The sequence below is a fragment of the Pezoporus flaviventris genome, unplaced genomic scaffold (assembly GCF_033815535.1).
Source record: "Pezoporus flaviventris isolate CSIRO_AGI_PZ_B2104156 unplaced genomic scaffold, CSIRO_AGI_Pfla_v1 ptg000031l, whole genome shotgun sequence".
Classification (NCBI taxonomy): domain Eukaryota; kingdom Metazoa; phylum Chordata; class Aves; order Psittaciformes; family Psittacidae; genus Pezoporus; species Pezoporus flaviventris.
Window position 1 is genome coordinate 68675308 of NW_026892579.1, and position 20282 is coordinate 68695589.

Here is a 20282-nt window from a genome sequence, read left to right on the forward strand (position 1 = left end):
ACGTGTTTCAATAGGGATCAAAATGGTTGCCATGGAAAGTGTGATTGTGGAGAGCTCAATAAATTCTCCCAAAGCTCATATTTTCTATGGTTAATACTTGCAAATAAACCCATGGAAAAAAAAAAAGAGTTGTGAAACTTCAAAGATTTCACATTCCCTCTCATTCCGCCACAAACATAAATAAATATCATTATTCATAGCTTCCACAGGTACTCTGGAGTTTATAAAGTCCATCTGACTTAAGGACATACAACCTATCAATGAAGGAACGCATGTAAAACATCCCTTATTATCAAACCATGTCACATTCCTTCTATTCGATGGCACTTATTGGGCTGCAGATTCCATAATCCTTCCCTGAGTCCCTTCTGCATTTAATTCAGTTCAGTCTTAAGTAGTTAAAGAAACTGTTTTCAGTGGCAACTAATAACTACTGACCTACAGTGACACTGCCCTACAATAGGCTTGTCAGGCCTGAAAAACTTGTACCAAAGAAGCTGATTAGGACTTCAAGAGGTTTGTAGCAAGAATCAATGGCTCGTCTGTACTAATGCTGCGGCTGCGGCACAGAAATGATAAAAGTGGAACACCATTAGTTATGCCTCATTAAGCTCCACAGCCCTCCTAAAAAGAAATTTGTTTAGCCTGTCCAAAATCTAATGCAGTTTTAAGCTCTCTGTGTTCAATTTCATAGTATCTCAAAAGCTTCAATAAGATAAAGGCCAAAGAACCAAGAACGGTACCAAAGCACCAACAGTAAAGTTAATTTTGAAGTCTGAGTTTTAATGGAAAGTGTTTCTGCCTTCTTTTTTTGCCATACAAAGTACTCGAGCCTTTTAAAGGATGAACAGCACACAGTGCAGTCACAAAACAGAAATAAACCATGGACATTCATTAACTAAAATAAAACCTGCTGTACAGCAGCATTGTAACAAATTAAACAACAAAGTTCAAAACAAAGATGGGAAAAAACCCTGGTGGAACCATGGACATTCTCCTGGCTGCATTTTACACAGCATCCATCCCTCCTGCCTTACCTTTGTGGTGTCTGCTGGAACAGGGGCGTAGGACCTCGCCAAGCCTCCTGGGGTCTAAGATCTAGAGGGTAAAACAAGGTGTTGAAAGAAACCAGAGTGAGTACACTTAAAGAACAGCGTTCCGCTTGCTCTTACATGTGGCTGAGAACTTGTGCCCTTGTGTGCACAAGTGGCAAGCTTTGTATTTATTAATAAAAGGCAACTTATTCTTTGGGTACGGCCAGTAAGCTTAATGCTAATAGAGGAATGAATTTTAACTGCTAGAACTGGCATTGGCTAATGCTTGTTCCTCCCACAGGTACCTTCTCTTGAAGGCTGACAATGAAAACCCATCCCTGTTACTATAACAAGTGAAGACTTCACTTGATACTTACATTTTTTATCGGTACAGTCATCACTCCACTATATGAGAAAATACAGCCCCATAGACACACATCATCACAGCACACCGTGCTTGTGAGCAACAAATACGTAATACTCAATATATGATTAGGCTAAGCTTTGCTATAAAGCAAAGTAAAAGAGTGACCAGAGTATGTAAAAATGAACAGTTCCACTTTATCCACATTTAAATACATACACAGATTTAGGATGTATTTAAAGATAGTAACAAATGCTTACAAGTTAAGCTAAACAATGATAATGTCATAATAAAAATCTGTTACTGATCCCTTGGAGAATGTAATCAGACCGAAATAAACCCTTGGGGGTAAAATCTTGGCCAGAGACCTAACCCTGCAGTTGGAAGAAACTGCAGAGAAAAAGACCACCCACTTCTCAATTGTTTCTTGTGCCCAAAGTGACTCTTCACAAAGACACGGCCATAACAACACTGCTGTAACAGGACACGCAATTAAACACTTGTTGTTCCTCTAAACAAACTGCTCCGTAAACAGGATAAAAGACACAGCCCATCAATAGCTCCCGCTCAGCCCCAGCACTCAGAGCAGCTGTCAATCAAAAGCCTCCGTTTCAGTGACACCTTTGATTGTTTTCAATGGTGTTTAAGCGTGACCTAATTTCAACAGCTGGCTCCAGAAGCTGGCTAATGGACACGCTGCGGTGGGACAGTAACGCCCTGTTCAGCTGCCAATACCCCAGTCACTAAAGCTCTGCAGTGATTTGGGAGAAAAGGGGGAATAAAAGCCCCAGAGGGAAAAGCTGTGCCTCTCTCCTGACTCCGGCTGGATTGTCTGCAGGCTGCAATGGCCTGACCTGGGCAGAAACCTCTCACAGCAGCACTTGAGCAGAGCTAATCCAGCCCAGCAATGGACTGAGTCCAGAGGGATTTTACCTGTTTATTAAACATTATATGTATATACACACAGCAACCAACAGATACACCTCTCTTAGCATATACCTCTTTGTGTGTATATATATATATATATGTGCATATACACATATAGTTACCAACTGATGCTTGTAATCAGGTATAATCAGTTATTTCCTACACATTACAACCAAACCAGTCTAAAGCACTGCAAGGACTACAGATGGGTGTGTGGCACTTTTATACTGACCAGCCTGTGAGCTGTGAGGACTTTTACATGCATGAACAAGCTGTACTGACACGATGCTTTAGGGATGCTGTTTGCTTTTGAATACAAGAGGAGTGCAACAGGAGAAAGCCCCCGGCCCCTAACACTGTACTGAACCGCTCTGGGGGGGGAAAAAGTAATTCAGACACAAGATTAAACTAAAGCTTAAAATAAAGTATAAAGAATAAATATTAAAATAATTAATTAAAACATTTGGTTAAGCCCAAGCGTGTCACTTTTTTCAATCAGAAAATATCCTTAGATTACTTTATTTCTAGTAATTTTTAAGTCTCAGACACCAGCACTGCAGAAATACATGTAATACAGAAGAACTGAGTCCTACTAAGAATGTCTTCAGATGCACCCCCTCCATCTGCTGCATGGATAAATGCACCTGCATTTATTTATCTATTACCTGCACAGATATCCTGTGCTTTATTACTACTCCTACCACCTGCAATTCTTCACCTGTACCCTCAGGATGGGGGCTTGGGTTTGGCTCCATCACCACAACCAGACCTGCAGCTCTTCTGGGCCTGGCTCAGCTCTCCTTTTTCTTGCTGGAGACACAAACTGCCAGACAACAACCCTGTATTCCAGGGTAAGTAACAGCCACATCTCCCCCATCCTCCCACTCCTGAGCCAGAAAAAGCCCCCAGGCATCAGGGCAATCACAGACTAATACAGTTGCTCCCCCCCAGCCTTCCCTGGTCAAATCTCCACATTTTAATTGAGATTATTAATACGTTTTCTGTTCCACTTCCAGGGTCAAATGGTGCTCTAGTGAAACCCAGTGAGATGATGCTGGGCTTGCCCTGGTATAGGATTTCCCGTTCATACAGACCCTACTTAAGGGCTGGTTAAAACCGTGTGTCTTATTTAACCACTTTATTTCCACTGGAACGAGCAAGGCCTCAGCTCTCCTGCTGTAACCACGCATTTGGCAGCTCCAGGGAACAGTTTAACAAAGAGTTTAATAAAGTCATCATAAAAACATTTAAAGCCACCTCAATGCTATTATCTGTACGTCTCTGATGGAGAGCAATCTCTGAGGGAAAAAGCTTGGAGCAGGAATTGCACTTCAAAAGGGTACAAAATGGGAGCAGAAATGACAATGAATCTTTTCTCTTGTCCTCACGACCGAGGCATTTCCTAGAGCTATAAGGCCAAACAAACTGCCTTCTCCAGCAGCTCCTCAAGGAACAATTTATCTCATCAGCGTGGCAATCAAAGAGGAGATTCTGTGTTTACTGATTGCACTAATCAAAATCACTTTTCAAATGCTGCTAATTGACAAGTTTACTAACTGAGATGAAAGTCAGAAATCAGATATCCTGTGCTGCAGGGACGAAATCTGCCATTCACAGGGACTGCCACACTGCACTTGACTGCCCAACTTATCAGCACAGACAATTATTCATCAGCTGAAAATTGGCACATCCAAGTCAAATCAGAGCACACCAGTAAGGAACACCCACAGCAGGCTCTTGAGGAAGAGATGGCACTACGCCTGACCGCATTGCCCTTCAAGAGGCTAATTTTACTTCAGCATATGTATAAAAACATAACACAGAAAAAGCTGCTCTGTATCAAGGCTGCAAAATGCGAGAATTTTGACCACATCAGCTCTAGTTTGGAGGAATGTGGAGGTTCCAGGTGCTTCCCAATTCAGTCATGCCACAACAATATAGCTCTTCTCTCACAGTTATATGCTCCATCCCTGGAAGTGTTCAAGGCCAGGTTGGCCTTGGGTGACATGGTTTAGTGTGAGGAGTTCCTGCCCATGGCAGGGGGGTTGGAACTGGATGATCTTTAGGTCCTTTCCAACCCAAACCATTCTCTCTGATGAGTGTGACTGACACTAGAGATAACCTGCCCCATGAAGAAAACTCAGTATATGCCTTCCCAATCCTACTTTGATTTTCCAGTTGAAGGTATCTGTGCTTTGACAGAGACATTTCTGCTTGAACTGAAGGGGTGACTGCAAAAGGCAAGAGAGCTGTGCTGTCAGATCTAGGAAAGCCTTTTGGTACTCCTAGACAGAACACTGGGTGAAACTGGGCCATGTGCTCAACTCTGACCACACATTTCCATTGGAGCTAGCACTGTCCATGCAGACCGTTCTGTTCAACTCCTGCCTCCTTCTGCAGTGAGGTTCAGAGAGCTGCTGGCACTTTCTCATCTCCACAGGTTTGCTTGACTCTCAACCCACACAATCCATAATGTATGGTCCCATTAAAAAGCACCCTTCAGTGAACATCTGAAAGACTGGTTTCAGGAGAAATTTTGAGCTACAACCCTTGGAGGTATTCTTCTATTAAGGGCTTAAACAAGTCTGACTCTATACTGTAGAAGAGGAGTTAAGACACCTGTGGTTCACTTGGCACTGGTAGTCCTGGGTGGCTTGGGCTGGGTCCCGACCCACTGCCCAGGCAGCAGGATGCATTTCTGGAGCTCTTTCTAGGGAGCAAGCACACCCCTCACACCCTTTAACCTGCACCCATCCCACTGACTGGGACATCAACTGTCCTCATGCCTCTGTTAAATAATGAGGCACTGAAAGATGGTCTCCAAATACCAAGTCAGCTGTTGCTGTAATTACTTGTACAGACTTCATGGTGAAGTCAGTTTAAATCAGAAATTCATTAGAGCTTAAGACCAGCCTGCTGGGACAGCCTGGTTGGCAGAAGAGGAGGAGAAACAACAAAATTAACTGACAAAGAATTACATTTCCAGCATGCTGCACTGTGGTCCCCCATGCAAATACAGAGTGCCAGGAACCAGCTTCCAACTCTGGGATGAAGGGCCCTGGAGAGCAATGGCAGGAACACAACCCCTGCTTTGTGGAAAGCCTTTGCAGGATGACTGTGGCTGGAGGGACCAGCAGGTTGACTTGGCACCTCCTTTTACTGCAGGAGCAGAAAGGCACAAGATCAACATCTGCCTCCTGGGAAAAGCAGCATTAAGGAAAACAGCACAAGGAGGAGAGGGGAAGCCTTGCTTTCAGGTTTGCCAGGCACAACTGCAGAACAGCAACGGCAGAAGCCTGAGGCAGTTCGAGGGTGAGAAAGGGTAGGAGATAAAGGGAGGAAGGAGGAAGGGACGTGTTACAAAGTCACCAGGCACTTTTTCTGAGAGCAACAGATGCATTGGGCTTTCACCTCCAGCAGCAGATTTGAGCCTCCTCAGTTTGACAGAATGATGGCATTGGGACATATCTGCATGTGAAGTGCTTCCTACACAACACAAGCTGCTCATGTGTCATGAGGATGAGAGCTTTGTAAGTACCTAATAGGCAAGATTAGGCACATAAAGCAGAGACAACTGCTCTGAAATAAGCAGACTTCATAATAAGACTGGAGCTTCAGAAGACATGAACAGCAGTACAGGGACTGAAGGGCTCATGAATGCTTCCCCTCTCTTCCAAACCACACAGGCTCTCTCTTTTTGGAGATCAATACAGAACTGCGATGCCTGTCTGGTAGTTCTGCCTCCCCGTTCCCCACACTTTTCTCTTTAGAACACATTTCTTGTTTAACTTGTTTTCCTTTAGCGCAAGTTAATAGCTCCAGGGTCTCATATCCAATCCGTGCCTCCACTTAAACCAACCTGATTCCTCACACAAGAAAGCTTCTGCGCCCACTACTCAACTACCCTTTATCTACCTTGGGACTGAACAATACATTTAATTCAGAGTGGCCACTGATATTATTTATTCACTGTTTCATATGCAGCAAAAATCTAAGTATAAAAAGGCTGAGAGATTCACTATGCAGGAATCTGGTCTTCTATATGTGACAACACATTGGCGTTCAAACCTTACCTGTGTCTGCTGTTTAAACTTCAAACACATGCATAATTTAATATTGCAAGAATCCAGATGAACAGTGAGAAGGTCTTACTTTAAAGCGCTTTTTAGGCAGTTTAGCCAAGTCTCCTCCTGTTTCAAGCCACCACTACAGAAACACAGCTCCTGATCACAAGGAGATGGGACCCTTAACTAGTGCCCTTTGCACAAGCAATTCTTTCTTCACATTAGGTTATGATTAGGTAGGATTTATCTTACCACTTCCAGTGAGCCATTTGCTCATCAAGTCAGGAGCAGTGGCACCCCAGGTAAGACTGCCTCCTATCACCTCTTTGCCAGGAGCTGCAACACCTACCACAGGCAGGAGAAGCCAGTACAGGACTATGAATTAGCTATTCCGGCTGTTTGGCATCTCAGCACCAACCACAGCTCCTGTCAGTCCTACAATCTCTTCTCATCTGCCACTATGCCTTGGCCTTTTCTATTATTTTCTATGGCCAGCATCCTCCTCTTATTCTCTTCAGAAACAAAGACCAAGCTTTTACTAAGCTGATGGTCGTGATACTGAGATTCAGCCACATACAGAATACATTCAGATAACTGGGAACCCTTGGCAGACAATGGGCTATTTTTCCTATTGCATTTGAATACTGGGCCCAGTATTCAAAATGAGATCCCATTTCCAGGCACATAATTACATTTTAGTCCATCTCACCACAGCAATTCCATAAAGGAAGAGCAACACATGGCTGGTGAAGACAGACGCTTGACTCCACTTTTTATTTGTAATAGTGCAACAGACCAAAATGAAGGTGCAGTGTTTTCCAACCTGTGAGCTGTAGGAAGCAGAACCCACTTACTTGACAACAGCTTCGGAATCTGCTGCTGCCCGCTCAAAAGCGGTCTGGCGTAGGGGCTCCCATAAGCTCCAAGAGGTACCGCGTTGGCATACATTCCTGGCATCACTCTCTCCCTTGGCATCGTATGGCTATTACGGGTAAGAAACAGAGAGGAAAAAGAACAGGATGATTTATGAATGCCGTGCTCCAGCACAGCTGCTCCCCAGCCCATGGAACCCCCCAGCTCTCTCCAGTGTGCCAGTGGAGATGTGCACAAGCACGGCGCAGTGACTCGCGTACACACGAGGGTCCCAGGCACACCACAAAGGAAGCACATGCTCTGTGCTGGAGTTTCTACAGCCAGCCCCAGAGAGCAGAAATACACATATTTCCTGCAAACTGTGTGAGAGATCAGCAAAACAACTGCTGCCACATATCCTGAGAAGTGAGGGTTGGGAGATGTGGGACCTGCAAATGCTGGTGTGTCCATGTCTGCCAGGCCTCTGCTGTTCTTCCTGTGCAGAACTACATTCACGTGTAGACTTTGATGCTTGTGGTGTCTGTCACCTGGATAGCAATTCAATGGGACGTCACATGTGACCAGCTACACAGTTATAACATAGTTATTTCTGTAACTATGACATGGAAGAACAGAAGAAAAGAAACCTGGAGAGGGGCTTGGGACAAGGGCCTGTAGGGACAGGCCAAGGGGAATGGCTTGAACCTGCCCGAGGGGAGACTGAGATGAGCTCTTAGGCAGAAGCTCTTCCCTGTGAGGGTGCCGAGGCGCTGGCACAGGGTGCCCAGAGAAGCTGTGGCTGCCCCATCCCTGGCAGTGTTCAAGGCCAGGTTGGACACAGGGGCTTGGAGCAAGCTGCTCCAGTGGAAGGGGTCCCTGCCCGTGGCAGGGGTTGGAGCTGGAGGAGCTTTAACGTCCCTTCAACCCAAAACATTCCATGATTCTATGAAGATGGTTCACGAGTGCAGCACTGGAACAATTACACTTTCCAGTACACAGATGGAGAAAAGGGTGCTGCTTTTTCTTCTTCAAGCTCCTCTGAAGCCCTAAGATGAAGACGGTATTTTCTCTTCCTAAAGAGACACTCATATTCAGTTACTCACAGATTAATTTCATTTGCTTGTATAATATTCTCCTTTAAAACACTCTGTTTTCTGGCTGTATAAACATGTCTCTTTGCACTGCCCAGTAAGGAAAACAATTTTATGTGTAATACATAACCCCAGCTCACTCTCTCATCCTGCACTCAGAAGCACTCTCATACCACACTGCAGCACTGGAGAAAGTTACTTGGATTTTTTGAGAACTAGTAAGAACTGACTGTGGAAATGCTTTGAGAAGTGGATTGTGTGGTGCAATGTGTGCTTGGAACAAGAGTTTTTAAAACTTCATTTTTAAAAGCATAAAAGACATGCCTGTCTTCATAACAGTCTTAATCATCACTTGTGAGCAATATTCTCATTGTACCTTCTGTACTTCAAGCCAGTATCCAGAAAACAAATTTGAAAGAGCCCCTAGGAAAGCTAGGGGAAAAAACCCTCAAACCCCAAACCAAGAAGAATGCAAGGCATTAGCACATCACTGTGATACACGGGTTTCATCAATATTGAATTATCACATGCCAAAGTTTCCAACATGGCACACCAGCAGCTAACCTTCAACAGTCCATCCCCACCCCCTTTGCTTCTCTTCTGCTCATTTAAAAAGCAGCCGAGGGGCACAGCCACCCCAGCAAGGCAGCCCATAGCCATGCCATCACCCTTACCCTAAAGCCCTGAACGCCGACGGGTCCAGATGCACTGGTTTTCTGTCTCGGTTGAAGCCCAGCTGCGGTCTCCAGGGCCTGCCATCGTTGTTGGTTTTTTCCCAGTCTCCTGGCTTCAGAACTGGAGCTGGTTTCCTTAAGAGGAAGAACAGATCCATAAATACTTCCCGGAGCAAACACTCGGACTACGAGATGGAAATGGGACTACGTGCAAACCGACAGCTGACACTTACTTTGCGCCCGGTAACACTGTAGCCTTGAAAACAAAGTTTTCATCAAACTGTGGATCTTTGAAGGAGATGCTGGAAGAAAATAACTGAGGATTAGGTTTACCTGACAACGAATCAAGATGGAAAAGTAACTGCTGCTTAGTTAACAGTGATGCACACAACAGAAGATTCAAGAACCCACAACTTAAATGGCAAAATTGCACGTGGATGTACCAACTATATTGGACTTGGATTACTTTGGACTCTCAATTCTTTTCCCCAGGGTGCCTTTTTCCTCCCCTGACTCAACAGCCAGTCCAAAAGGAAGTTTCAGGTCCAGAAAACAGTCCTATGCATGGTAATGAAATTATCTTCTGTGGACACTGAGCACGGATCCTCTAGTCGAAGCACTGATTGTACCTGAAGTTCAAAGGCTGCCACGGGACACAGAGGAAAGGTATCAGCTTCCATGCAGCCTAGTGAAGTGTACAAAACTGAGGAGAGGGATTTCCTGGGATGGGGAGGTTTTCTCCTGAAAGGCAGCTTTGCAGTTGCATGCATTTCCCATGGAGGGATATACACCTATTTTCAGTGACCCTCACAGGATATACACCTATTTTCAGTGATACCTCGCAGACCCTGCATTTTAAGCTATCTAGTATTAGACAAACTGAACAGTAATAGAGCAAAAAGGCACCAAAAGCCTGATTTCTGTTGGTACAATGCATTATACAGCAGCTTGGGTTTGCTCTAGGAAAATTCATCCACGCTCCTAGCAATTCCAATCTCCAATATCAAAGTCTCAGGTAGCTCCCACCAGGGACATGTGTGATGCACACAGCACCAACCTGCTCCCTGCTCTCTTACTATCTACCATTTGACGTAGAAGGATGCTTGGAATGCCAAAGAAGATAAAAGCAAAGAGCCAAGCAGAATAACTTTCCTCTTCCAGCTGGGTTTCAGCATAGAGAATGAATGACACTTGAAGGAAAGAGAATAATGGTCCCTTGGAAAACTCACCCAAATTTGCAAGATCTGAAGAGCAGAACCATGACTGCTCATACTATCTCTAAAGACAGGAAGAAAAATCCTTGCAATAGAGAAACAGACAGAAGCATAAACTAATCCAAGCATCCTGACAGCAGCAGATGGAAAGCCAAAACCCACCTTTAACTCATCATTCAAGGTAACTAAATCCCCATTTCGGGACATCCTTTCTACAACACCCTGACAAGCCACAACTTACCATTTCCTACTGCTTGTAGAAAGTTGTTTTAGTTGAATCAAGTTATGCCTCCGTGAAGGAAAAACTTGCACCGAGGGATCACAAGTGATTTTCAGTGTCTCAAGTACCTAACATGGCTCAAGAAGTGAGAGCTTCTAGGCTCAAGCCTCCCATCCCTGTCACACTGTGCCAAATGGAGTGAGAAGGACACATAGCACACTAAATCCACAGAAGTTTGCTGTCAAGTGCAAGAGTAATTAAAATCTTCTCTGACCACAAGAGATTTACCCTTGGAAAGTCTGCCTTGTTTTTATTCAGCATGAAGTTTCTTATTACCCTCCCAAACATCACACTCTGTCAAAGTTAGGGTTACTCCTTTACTTCTTAAAGGCATGAAGCATGTATTCTCAAGGATCCTCTGGGAATTACTATGAATAAAAGCGGATACAAAACCCAAGAGGCAAAACTCAAGAGATGGAGGGCTTTTGATCAATACCAATCCTGTGTGAGGCTTGCTCGCATGAACGGTTGGGTTTTCTCATTTAAAAGGCTGGATACAGCCCATCAAGATCCGTAGGTGCTGCTCTTTGCTTGCCAAAGAGCCAGAAGTCCCAACAGAGAGTGAGCAGAAAAGCACCAGGAGGAGAGATGAGGTATTTCTGAAGGGATGAAGCATACGGGTTTGATGCACTGGGAAACAGCAGTACTGGACATCCCTGCAGGGCACACACTGTGCACTCTGCTCACCCACACAGTACCTTGGCCTCAATCCCCACAGAAAACCAGAAATCGTTAAAAGTAAAAGCCTCAGTTTTATGAAGAGACAGGCTCTGATGCACATTCAGCACCACAAAACACTGAATGAAATGAGTTTGATTGCTGTATTTTGCACATCCCTGCATTAAACCCCCGAGTTTCCTCACCTGACTGCAGAATTCAGGGTAAGATCACGCAGCATTGGAACAGGAGACTCAACTGTCCTGGGGAAGAGAAAAAACCTCTGTCAAACACCACGTAACATATTCCTTACCATTTGCTTCACATTCTCTGTTGCTACCACTCCTGTTCCTCTGCCAACTAAGACTGTGACACATCAAAGGGGTTTCAAAATTAACTTGCCTTTCTGCTGAATACTTCTATAGAACCATAGAATAGTTAGGATTGGAAAGGACCTTAAGATCATCCAGTTCCAACCCCCCTGCCATGGGCAGGGACACCTCACACTAAACCATCTCACCCAAGGCTTCGCCCAACCTGGCCTTGAACACTGCCAGAGATGGAGCATTCACAACCTCCCTGGGCAACCCATTCCAGTGCCTCAGCACCCTCACAGGAAAGAATTTCCTCCTTAGATCCAAACTTCCCCTGTTTAAGTTTTAACCCGTTACCCCTTGTCCTGTCACTACAGTCCCTAATGAAGAGTCCCTCCCCAGCATCCCTATAGGCCCCCTTCAGATACTGGAAGCTGCTCTGAGGTCTCCACGCAGCTTCTCTTCTCCAGGCTGAACAGCCCCAACTTCCTCAGCCTGTCTTCATACAGGAGGTGCTCCAGCCCCTGATCATCCTCGTGGCCTCCTCTGGACTTGTTCCAACAGTTCCATGTCCTTTTTATGTTGAGGACCCCAGAACTGCACACAATGCTCCAGGTGAGGTCTCACCAGAGCAGAGCAGAGGGGCAGGATCACCTCCTTCACCCTGCTGGTCACGCTCCTTTGGATGCAGCCCAGGATACGGTTGCTTTCTGGGCTGCGAGCGCACACTGAAGCCGGCTCATGTTCATTTTCTCATCAACCAACACCCCCAAGTCCTTCTCCTTGGGCTGCTCTGAATCTCTTCTCTGCCCAACCTGTAGCTGTGCCTGGGATTGCTCCGACCCAGGTGTAGGACCTTGCACTTGGCATGGTTAAACTCCATGAGGTTGGCATCAGCCCACCTCGAAGGAGTGTCGAGGTCCCTCTGGATGGCATTCCTTCCCTCCAGCGTATCAACTGAACAAGCAGTGGAATTGCTAAATCCTTATTTCTTAATGCCATTACTTTTGCAGCTGATCTGTGTGGATTCTCTACTGTGTAATGCTGGGTTCACACCGTTCCCAGGGCCCAGCAGCCTGTTTACAAGCCTCAGTCCTACTCTGAACCTTGGAAACCTCCCTGTGCTGGTAGGGTCTGATTGTGACAAGTCAAGAGGTTCTATGAGGGCAGGAGAAGACCAGAGAGACAGACACATGCAGACAGCAGGAAGACACAAACCTGCTTTACCAGGAAGAAAAAGGCTTTGAAATAAGAATTTCATATATACAGATATATAAATAATTTTAGCAGCTGTTTTTCCACAGCACTTAAAGTCTCCTTTCTAACTGAGATTTCATAGGCTGACATACAGCTGCATAGAATCCCAGCCAGGTTTGTTGGAAGGGACCTTAAAGCTCCTCCAGCTCCAACCCCTGCCACGGGCAGGGACACCTACTACAGCAGCTTGCTCCAAGCCACATCCAACCTGGCTTGAACACTGCCGGGGATGGAGCATTCGTAACTTCCTTTTCTTCTGCATGCATCGCTATTTCTTCCAAGCCCAGCTCTGACTTGCTCATATTCCTTGCCAGCCATGCCCGGAACAGAGAAATGAGTATTAGTGTGACCTAGGATCCATTTGCTGTCCAACAGAATCAGAGTGTTTGTGCATTTAATGCAAATGAGTTACTGAACACCTGCCTGTGCCTCTAGGCGAGGTTAGATAAATGAATGCGTATCCTGCAGGGCAGAGATGGCACTGATAACTTCCCAAACTAAATGCATTATCTAGAAAACAAAAAGTATTAGCATTTTTTGTATGTGTAGCTGCAGCAGTTCTGAATTTAGTGCTATGGCCTAAATGGAAACCAGAAAAGTATATCTAACACCTCTATCTGGATTTTTCTCTAATACAATTAAGATTAGCATATAAAAAGCAGAATTGTTGGGTTTTTTTAAACAGCATGCACTATTGGAAATTACATCAGACTGCATTAAATTAACACTCATACAAAGCAGAGAGGCCAAAACACCATGACCTTACCGAACGAGACCACTGATCACTGCTACTTGTATTATACAGGCCCTGTTCACCTATTAAAACATTACTAAATACATAGAAATCAGATGACAAACAAAGCAGATTCATCAGCAATTAAACATACACATCGGAACACTTTAAAGATTTCTGATGCTGCTTTCAAAGCCCAGCTCTGTGAACAGGATCACAGAATGAAGCTTTACTTGCTTGGGGTTTTATACATGCTGCTGATGAGACACACTACTATGAAACCTGGTGGGAAAAGCGTGTTTCCCCTCAGAATTAAACATGTTGCCTTGTCAGGAGTTTTGGGTTTCTTGCTGCGGGCACAAAGATATTTATTAAGTGCAGAGATAACTGAAGGTGATGTCCTTTAGCATCAAACTGCCCGTTCCAAAAGCCATACTCACTGGTCTGGAAGAACAGCATTTTCATTCAGTGTAAGCTTGCCCTGGATCCCATGGCACAGCTCTGGGGGAATGTCCACTGGCTATGGAAGAAATAATTCCTCAGCTGAAGCACTTTGGTAGCCTTCCAACCCTCACCACTTCCACAATCCCTTCAGGACAAGCACAGCCTACCTCTGTGTTTTTGGTCTTGTACTGTTCCACAATGAAGTCACAAAGCGGATGGTGTTTTCCAACAAAGAGAACATCACCACCAAGGCTGTTTCTTCTGTCTAGAGAGGATGAAGAGAAAGGGTAAGAGTTCTGAGCAAAGAGGGAGAGAAGGGGCACAGCAGACCAGCGCACCTACTGACATCTGCACTAAGGGAAAGCTTCACTGCGATTTAGGAGAAAGCTTTGAGCATTCATTCCTTCAGTGTGTCTCTGTCCACAACAGGATGCCTCCGGTCACAAGAGTAGTTGTCAGACAGTAGAACAATGGGAATCTTGTGCTCAATGGCAGGAATGCTGAACTTAGGATAATGTTGAAGATACAGAGAGGCTGGGTACAATAAGACCAAACACCCCAAAGACCCCCAAACAGTTTACAGGAACCCGCTATTATTTTTGTACAGTGGAGAAAGTAACACATAGTATTTGCCTACAGAAGCTGAACACAAAGCTTCCCATCCCATAACTGGACAGAGCCAGCCTGCTGGTCAGAACAGCCAGCACACCTACCAAGTGGTACCATCAACCCTAACCATGGAAACAGACTTTATGCTTTTGATTGCAACGTGTTCATCCAACAAGTACTGTGACCATGTACACTGGTAGAAGCTTCCCACACAATTAAGCTTCCATCTAATTTTCAGCCTAAATCTTATGCAGATCTACTTGAGTAAAAAGAAAAATAAAAGCCACAAACCCAAACCCATCCAGGATCGTTCTAACTGATCCATGAAGAAGAGGCTCCACCCTGCTGCAATTCAATCCATCCAAACTTCTGCTATAGCTTGCTCATAGAAACATGGAATAGTTCAGGTTGGAAAGGGCCTTAAAGCTGATCCAGTTCCAACCCCCTGCCACGGGCAGGGATACCTTCCACTAGAGCAGCTTGCTCCAAGCCCCGTCCTTGAACACTTCCAAATTCACACTTCATTCAGGGTGAAACCCAGCAGTCCTAATGAGCTGTAACAGAATGTCCCAGTTCTCACTTTCTTCAGGGGTGAGGTCAGGGTACACCTCTTCCAGGGCAGCTCTGAGGCGTCGCTCATCGACGAACGGCAATAACGCAACACCTGAAAACCAAAGCAGGGTTTTCTCACAGTTCTTGAGCAAAAAATAAGAGAGATCAGCAAGACCAGCATGGAAAGCTCCAATAGCATCTTCCCCTAAGGAAGAACAGCTGCATCAGCCACAGGAAAGAAACCCTACATTTACAGAGCTTGTTAAGAGAAAAACAGTTCAGTGGTAGTGGAGGCTGGAAAGGGAAGTTTGTCTCCAAGCACCCCTCGATCCTCCTCCTCCCTTCCTGAGTAGGCACTAGGAAGCAGCCACCTCTAGCCACACATGCCTCGTTCAGGAGCAAGAGGAGCTCAGCAGGACAGTCCCATGTGCTACAGATACTCCCCTCCCAGAGCTCAATGCTGCTTTATCCTAATTCATTAAGAGACAACAATGGAATAAATCACTCCAAGTTTAGCGGTGAGGTGATGCAGATACCATCCATCAGGGACTATTCGTTTTACTCCGAGATAACATGAAGGCTCCCTTCAGGATACAAATCCCTCACTACACAGCACATCTCAGAGCCAACTCAATCACACTGGATGAGGCTGGAGAATTGCCTTCCCTGGTATGCTCCAGGATATGTTTTCTTCCGTAACAAAATCCAAGAAAGCACCAAGAAACTTAGTATGAAAATTCCTCAAAAATTCACTTCTGTCACCCTTAATATTGGATGGAATCTGAAGTAATTATTTTAGGTTTTATTTTATTTCCCTTACCATGAACACCTGGAACTTTTCCTGACCAGGATGACAAGCAAAGGCTTTCTACTCAACTGATAAGCATGATAGCTTCGTATCTGGGCACGTATCAAGCAGGCAGATCTCATGCTCCTGTCATCACTCTAAGGTGCAACACTCAGGCTTAAGATCCCCAACCTAAAACTTAGTCTGCCCGAAACACTTTTGCTTCAGAAGTTAGATCTTGACGTGGCTTTATTAAAGCAAATACTCTTTCCCTAGAGCTGAAGGAAAGGGAGCAACTTAAACTGTCAAAGTGTAATTACCCCAATTGCAAATAACCCTCTCCTTGCAAAACCAGTTTGGAACAAACTATAAATAATATGTTAAATACATCAGAACTTTAAGTGAATCAGAATTATATTTAGCCCCCTGTAACCCAGTGAGAAGCAGAGCTTTCAGGCTGCTGCCGCCAGCCTCACCAACCCCTGCTTGTAAAGTATGAGGATAACCTTCACACAGGCTGACTACTGCTTTATCTCAGACAGCACCAGACCCCAGCTGGAACATAACTACTTGTGAAGGGAAACAGTGATAAACCTCTCCTGGAAAACAATTTATTTTCACCTTCACACCACGCTTGTTGTGGAATGACACCAAACCAGGAAGTGTTCATAACCCAGGAGACTGCAAAAGGATCAATGCTGAGCTTTCAGAAGCATGACCACATCTCTAAAATGAAGTTCTTCAAACATTTCATTAAGAGCATAAGGTGCTTTTAAACTGAGAGAGTCTGTTCTTCCAGCTTGGAAAATATCTGTTTCACAACTGCCTCTTAACCATGAGAATTCCAGATGTTAATCCAGACAAAGTTTATAATGCTATTCAGCATCCAGTGAATTAAAAGTAATGCCACAGGCTGCTGAAAGCATGTGGGAGCTACTTAAAGCATTACTGCTTTAGACTATAGGTTTGATAACTGGACAAAAGGACCAAGGAAAGCTGCCAGAATTACTGCAGGGGTAAGAAAGAGCTTCAAGTTACAGAGGGAAAACCTGCTATGCCACACATCTAGTAATGCCTGGGTATATTCTCTCTGATTACAGAACACTGTCCCAAGCCAGATACTGTGTGCCTGACTGTGGTCATCTCAAAACACAGGTGAGCTGCCATGGGGGTTCACAGAACCACTGGTGTCAGCAGGAACCTGTGGAGATCACCTAGTCCAACCCCTCTGCTCCAGCATGGCCATGAGCTGCTCAGGCTGCCAGAACTGGAGTATCTCCAAGGACAGAGACTCCACAACCTCTCTGGGAAACATGTTCCAGGGCCTCACCACCCTCAGGGTAAAAATGTGCTTTCTTATGCTCAGATGCCCAAATAATGATTTATACCTACAACTGAGCTGTTACACTCTTGGCTGAATAGTGTAACCACATATATTTCTGTATAATAATAATATAATACATAACAGTGTAACCAGCCACAAATATCTGTCAGACCTTTAAAATCAACATTCTCTAAAGAAAGCAGAAGCTGCATTAAAGCACTGCAACTGCTTTTTCATTCTTTGGATGCACCCAAATATTTCTATATTCCCCAAAGCATTTTGCACAAGGTATTAATGAGGCACTGATTGAACAGGACAAGATCCATTCATTAAATGCAAAGGAGACAAAAGACAATTACACAGTAAGGCTGATAAAAATAGAAACACGATTAATCTAGCTCAGGACACACTGAGGAATCTGGAATGACTGCTGAATTACTAATAATCACTGCAATCCTAAATCACTTACTGAACCAGTATTTCTTCTTTTATACTAATTTCTCTTCCAAAATACACCTGCTGCAAAGTGCTTCTCCCCCACACCAAAGAACCCAAGTTCTCTCTGTGACTTGGTGCATCACTGTCTCACCAAGACAATTCTCCATCTTCTTCCTATTTTTGCATAGATTGAGACTAAGGTCAGTACAGTATAGCCCAAGACATAAAAAGTTGGAAATTCACCTTGCCAAGCGTATTTCTTCCCATTTAAATCAATAGCAAAGTCTTCAGGGTAGAAATCAATTATGCTTGATTCCTGTATTTGAGAAAATAAATGAGAAAATCATTACAGTCAATTATGGGATTGATTCAGAATGCTACGAGTGCTGCACTTCACACAGGGCGGGCAACCCACAGCTGAGGGGGATGCAAAGAGCCTTGACTAACAGAAGCATCTTTTATTAAAGGCCACTGAAACACAAAGTGTGATGGGACACTTCCACTACTCAAAGACTATCAAAACAAGAAATGGAACAGGATGGAATAATTGCAGATAGCTGGGTCAAGGTGTTAATCCTCACTAATTTTTCTCACTGAAACATCTGAATTCAGAGAATTCCTTTTAAGGATCTTTGAAGAACCTCTGCAATGTACCAAACCCTGCCTCCTGGTCTCCATTAGTTTTCTGCCTGAAGAAGCAGCAGCAAATCATGCTCACACGCTGCAAGACAATATAACGTACAGAGAGATACAACGAGGATTCTCACCGGATCTGTCATGAGCTTCCTCCACGTTGGTGGCAGAAAATTCCCACTCGCGGCTGGAAACACTCCCATAAGTTGTTCAAGGGGCTTGAACTGTTGGAACGAAATGAGCAGATGTAGGACACTTGTAATGAGCTGCTAAGTCATGAAGAAAGGAAGGAGGGTGTCCTACCGGCTTGGAGCCTTTCTCAAAATCCGAAGGCATGTCTGCAATACCCTCGAAGTCAGAAGCAAAGGGAGCATAGTGGAAAGGGTAATACCAGTTCCAAGAGGCACAGCCCTAGGACAGAGAAACACAACCAGGCAAATCAGAGAAGCACCAGATAAATCAATCAATCACAAAGCCCAGTAACTAAAGCTGACAACGTTTGCCCAGCATCAACCAGGAGAAAGAGGAGTCCCCAGGGTTAGAAAAGAAAGAGCTCTTGCCTTTAAGGGTACTCTGGACTTCAGGATGGGACTTAACTGTTCATAGCCAGGCTAGAGTGAGTGAGTTCACGGGACAGGGAGTGGAAACCTCGGGCACTTCCTCAGCAGCACAGAGCAGCAGATAGACTTCTATGCCAGAGTACTCTTGCTATGTGCTAGGTCTGAGTCACTAAGGGAGACAGCCAAAGAGACAGGACCTGGCACCAGAACGACACAGAAGACCTTACAGCAGCATCCTGACCTCAGCTTCAGGACACTGATGTACCTCATGCCTTTTTCCTCCCCCTCGAGATAAATCACACAAGCACATGCACAAAGTCCAGTACAACAAAGCATAAAAGTTCCTGCAAACAGTAGGAAATCATGGTTTGTCCACACAGGTACCCAGCCCCGGGGCTACACTCAGGAGTCTGTGACAACTGGTCATGATTTCAACTTGTGTTGAGTTGCCACCACGTCTGGAACAGGGAAATGACAGAGAAGGAATTTCCAGGTTCTCTGTAACTGTGTAAGCAGCAGGATCATGCCAGGCAGAGCCATTACAGCTCTCAACAGGAGCACACAAGCATTTATCTGGCAGCACATCGTCTGCAGTACTGTTTCCCAATGCAAAATTCCACTGCTAACTTGGGAATATGGGGACTGAGAGCCCTGCATGGTGCGCTCCACAAGGTGTGCAGATGTGAACAAGCTTTGCTGCAGGTTGAAAAGTACTCCGGCTTTGACTGTTACTCTTCTACTCAGTACCAGTACTAATATACACTCGGAGTAACATTTTGGTTTTCCCTTCTTATTCGTGTGTCTTGAGTACTGGGAACTCTAAAGTGCATCACTTCAAAGAGGCAAAATAATCCTCAAAAAGGAGAAAATAAACTCGCCACACACCAGAACACAATGCACTCTGGAAAAGAAACGTGGCTCTAGAAGGTTGAAGTCAAGTTTTCACCTCCTCAGCTATTTTTCTTAGCAGCACCACTTGAAACAAAAGCTACTATTTTGACTTCCAATTCTGAATAAGTAAATGTCAATGAGGCTCTTCCAGCGATTTTGGGTATAAAATTACAGAGCCTGTAATTATTAGATGCAATGCTTCAGATGGCTGCAGCGTGTTTCAACAGCCAGGTGGGTGCTTCCTTCCTTTCTTAATCTATTTTTTCATCTCCAAACAGGTGTCCCCACTGGTGAAACATGTTCTGCATTATTAGCTTTGATAAGATTAGAAGCAGCAATCACACAGATTCTGTCACAAATCTTATGGACAATGAGCAGGAGTTATTCGAAGCAATTCTTATTATAGTAAAAAGAAAAAACCCAAACCCTCAAGCAAACCTATTCTGACATTCCCCAACAGAAGTCCAACAGCTTCCTAACCTGACTTCCATATGGGCAGAAAGAGGTTTGACTGCTGCTCCATTCCAATACCACGAACAGCAGGTCACACAGCTCTGTCACACAAGCACAAGCAGCAACACCT

The 20282-nt window shown here is 44.7% G+C and overlaps 1 protein-coding gene across 2 annotated transcripts in view; it reads right to left on the bottom strand.

Moving 5' to 3' along the window:
* XRN2 (5'-3' exoribonuclease 2) overlaps positions 1-20282 on the bottom strand; it is a 50192-nt gene that overhangs the window by 9262 nt on the left and 20648 nt on the right. The window contains exons 18-28 of one of the 2 annotated variants that reach the window (XM_061461754.1): positions 18552-18659; positions 18383-18472; positions 17859-17931; positions 15095-15178; positions 14073-14170; positions 13902-13981; positions 11364-11420; positions 9240-9308; positions 9007-9141; positions 7244-7371; positions 1038-1098 (exon numbers count right to left, since the gene is read on the bottom strand). In XM_061461754.1, the coding sequence (XP_061317738.1) occupies positions 1038-1098; positions 7244-7371; positions 9007-9141; positions 9240-9308; positions 11364-11420; positions 13902-13981; positions 14073-14170; positions 15095-15178; positions 17859-17931; positions 18383-18472; positions 18552-18659 (983 nt within the window). Of the gene's footprint in view, positions 1-1037; positions 1099-7243; positions 7372-9006; positions 9142-9239; positions 9309-11363; positions 11421-12962; positions 13239-13901; positions 13982-14072; positions 14171-15094; positions 15179-17858; positions 17932-18382; positions 18473-18551; positions 18660-20282 lie in introns of those variants that run through there. The other variant, XM_061461755.1, reaches the window with a different exon arrangement.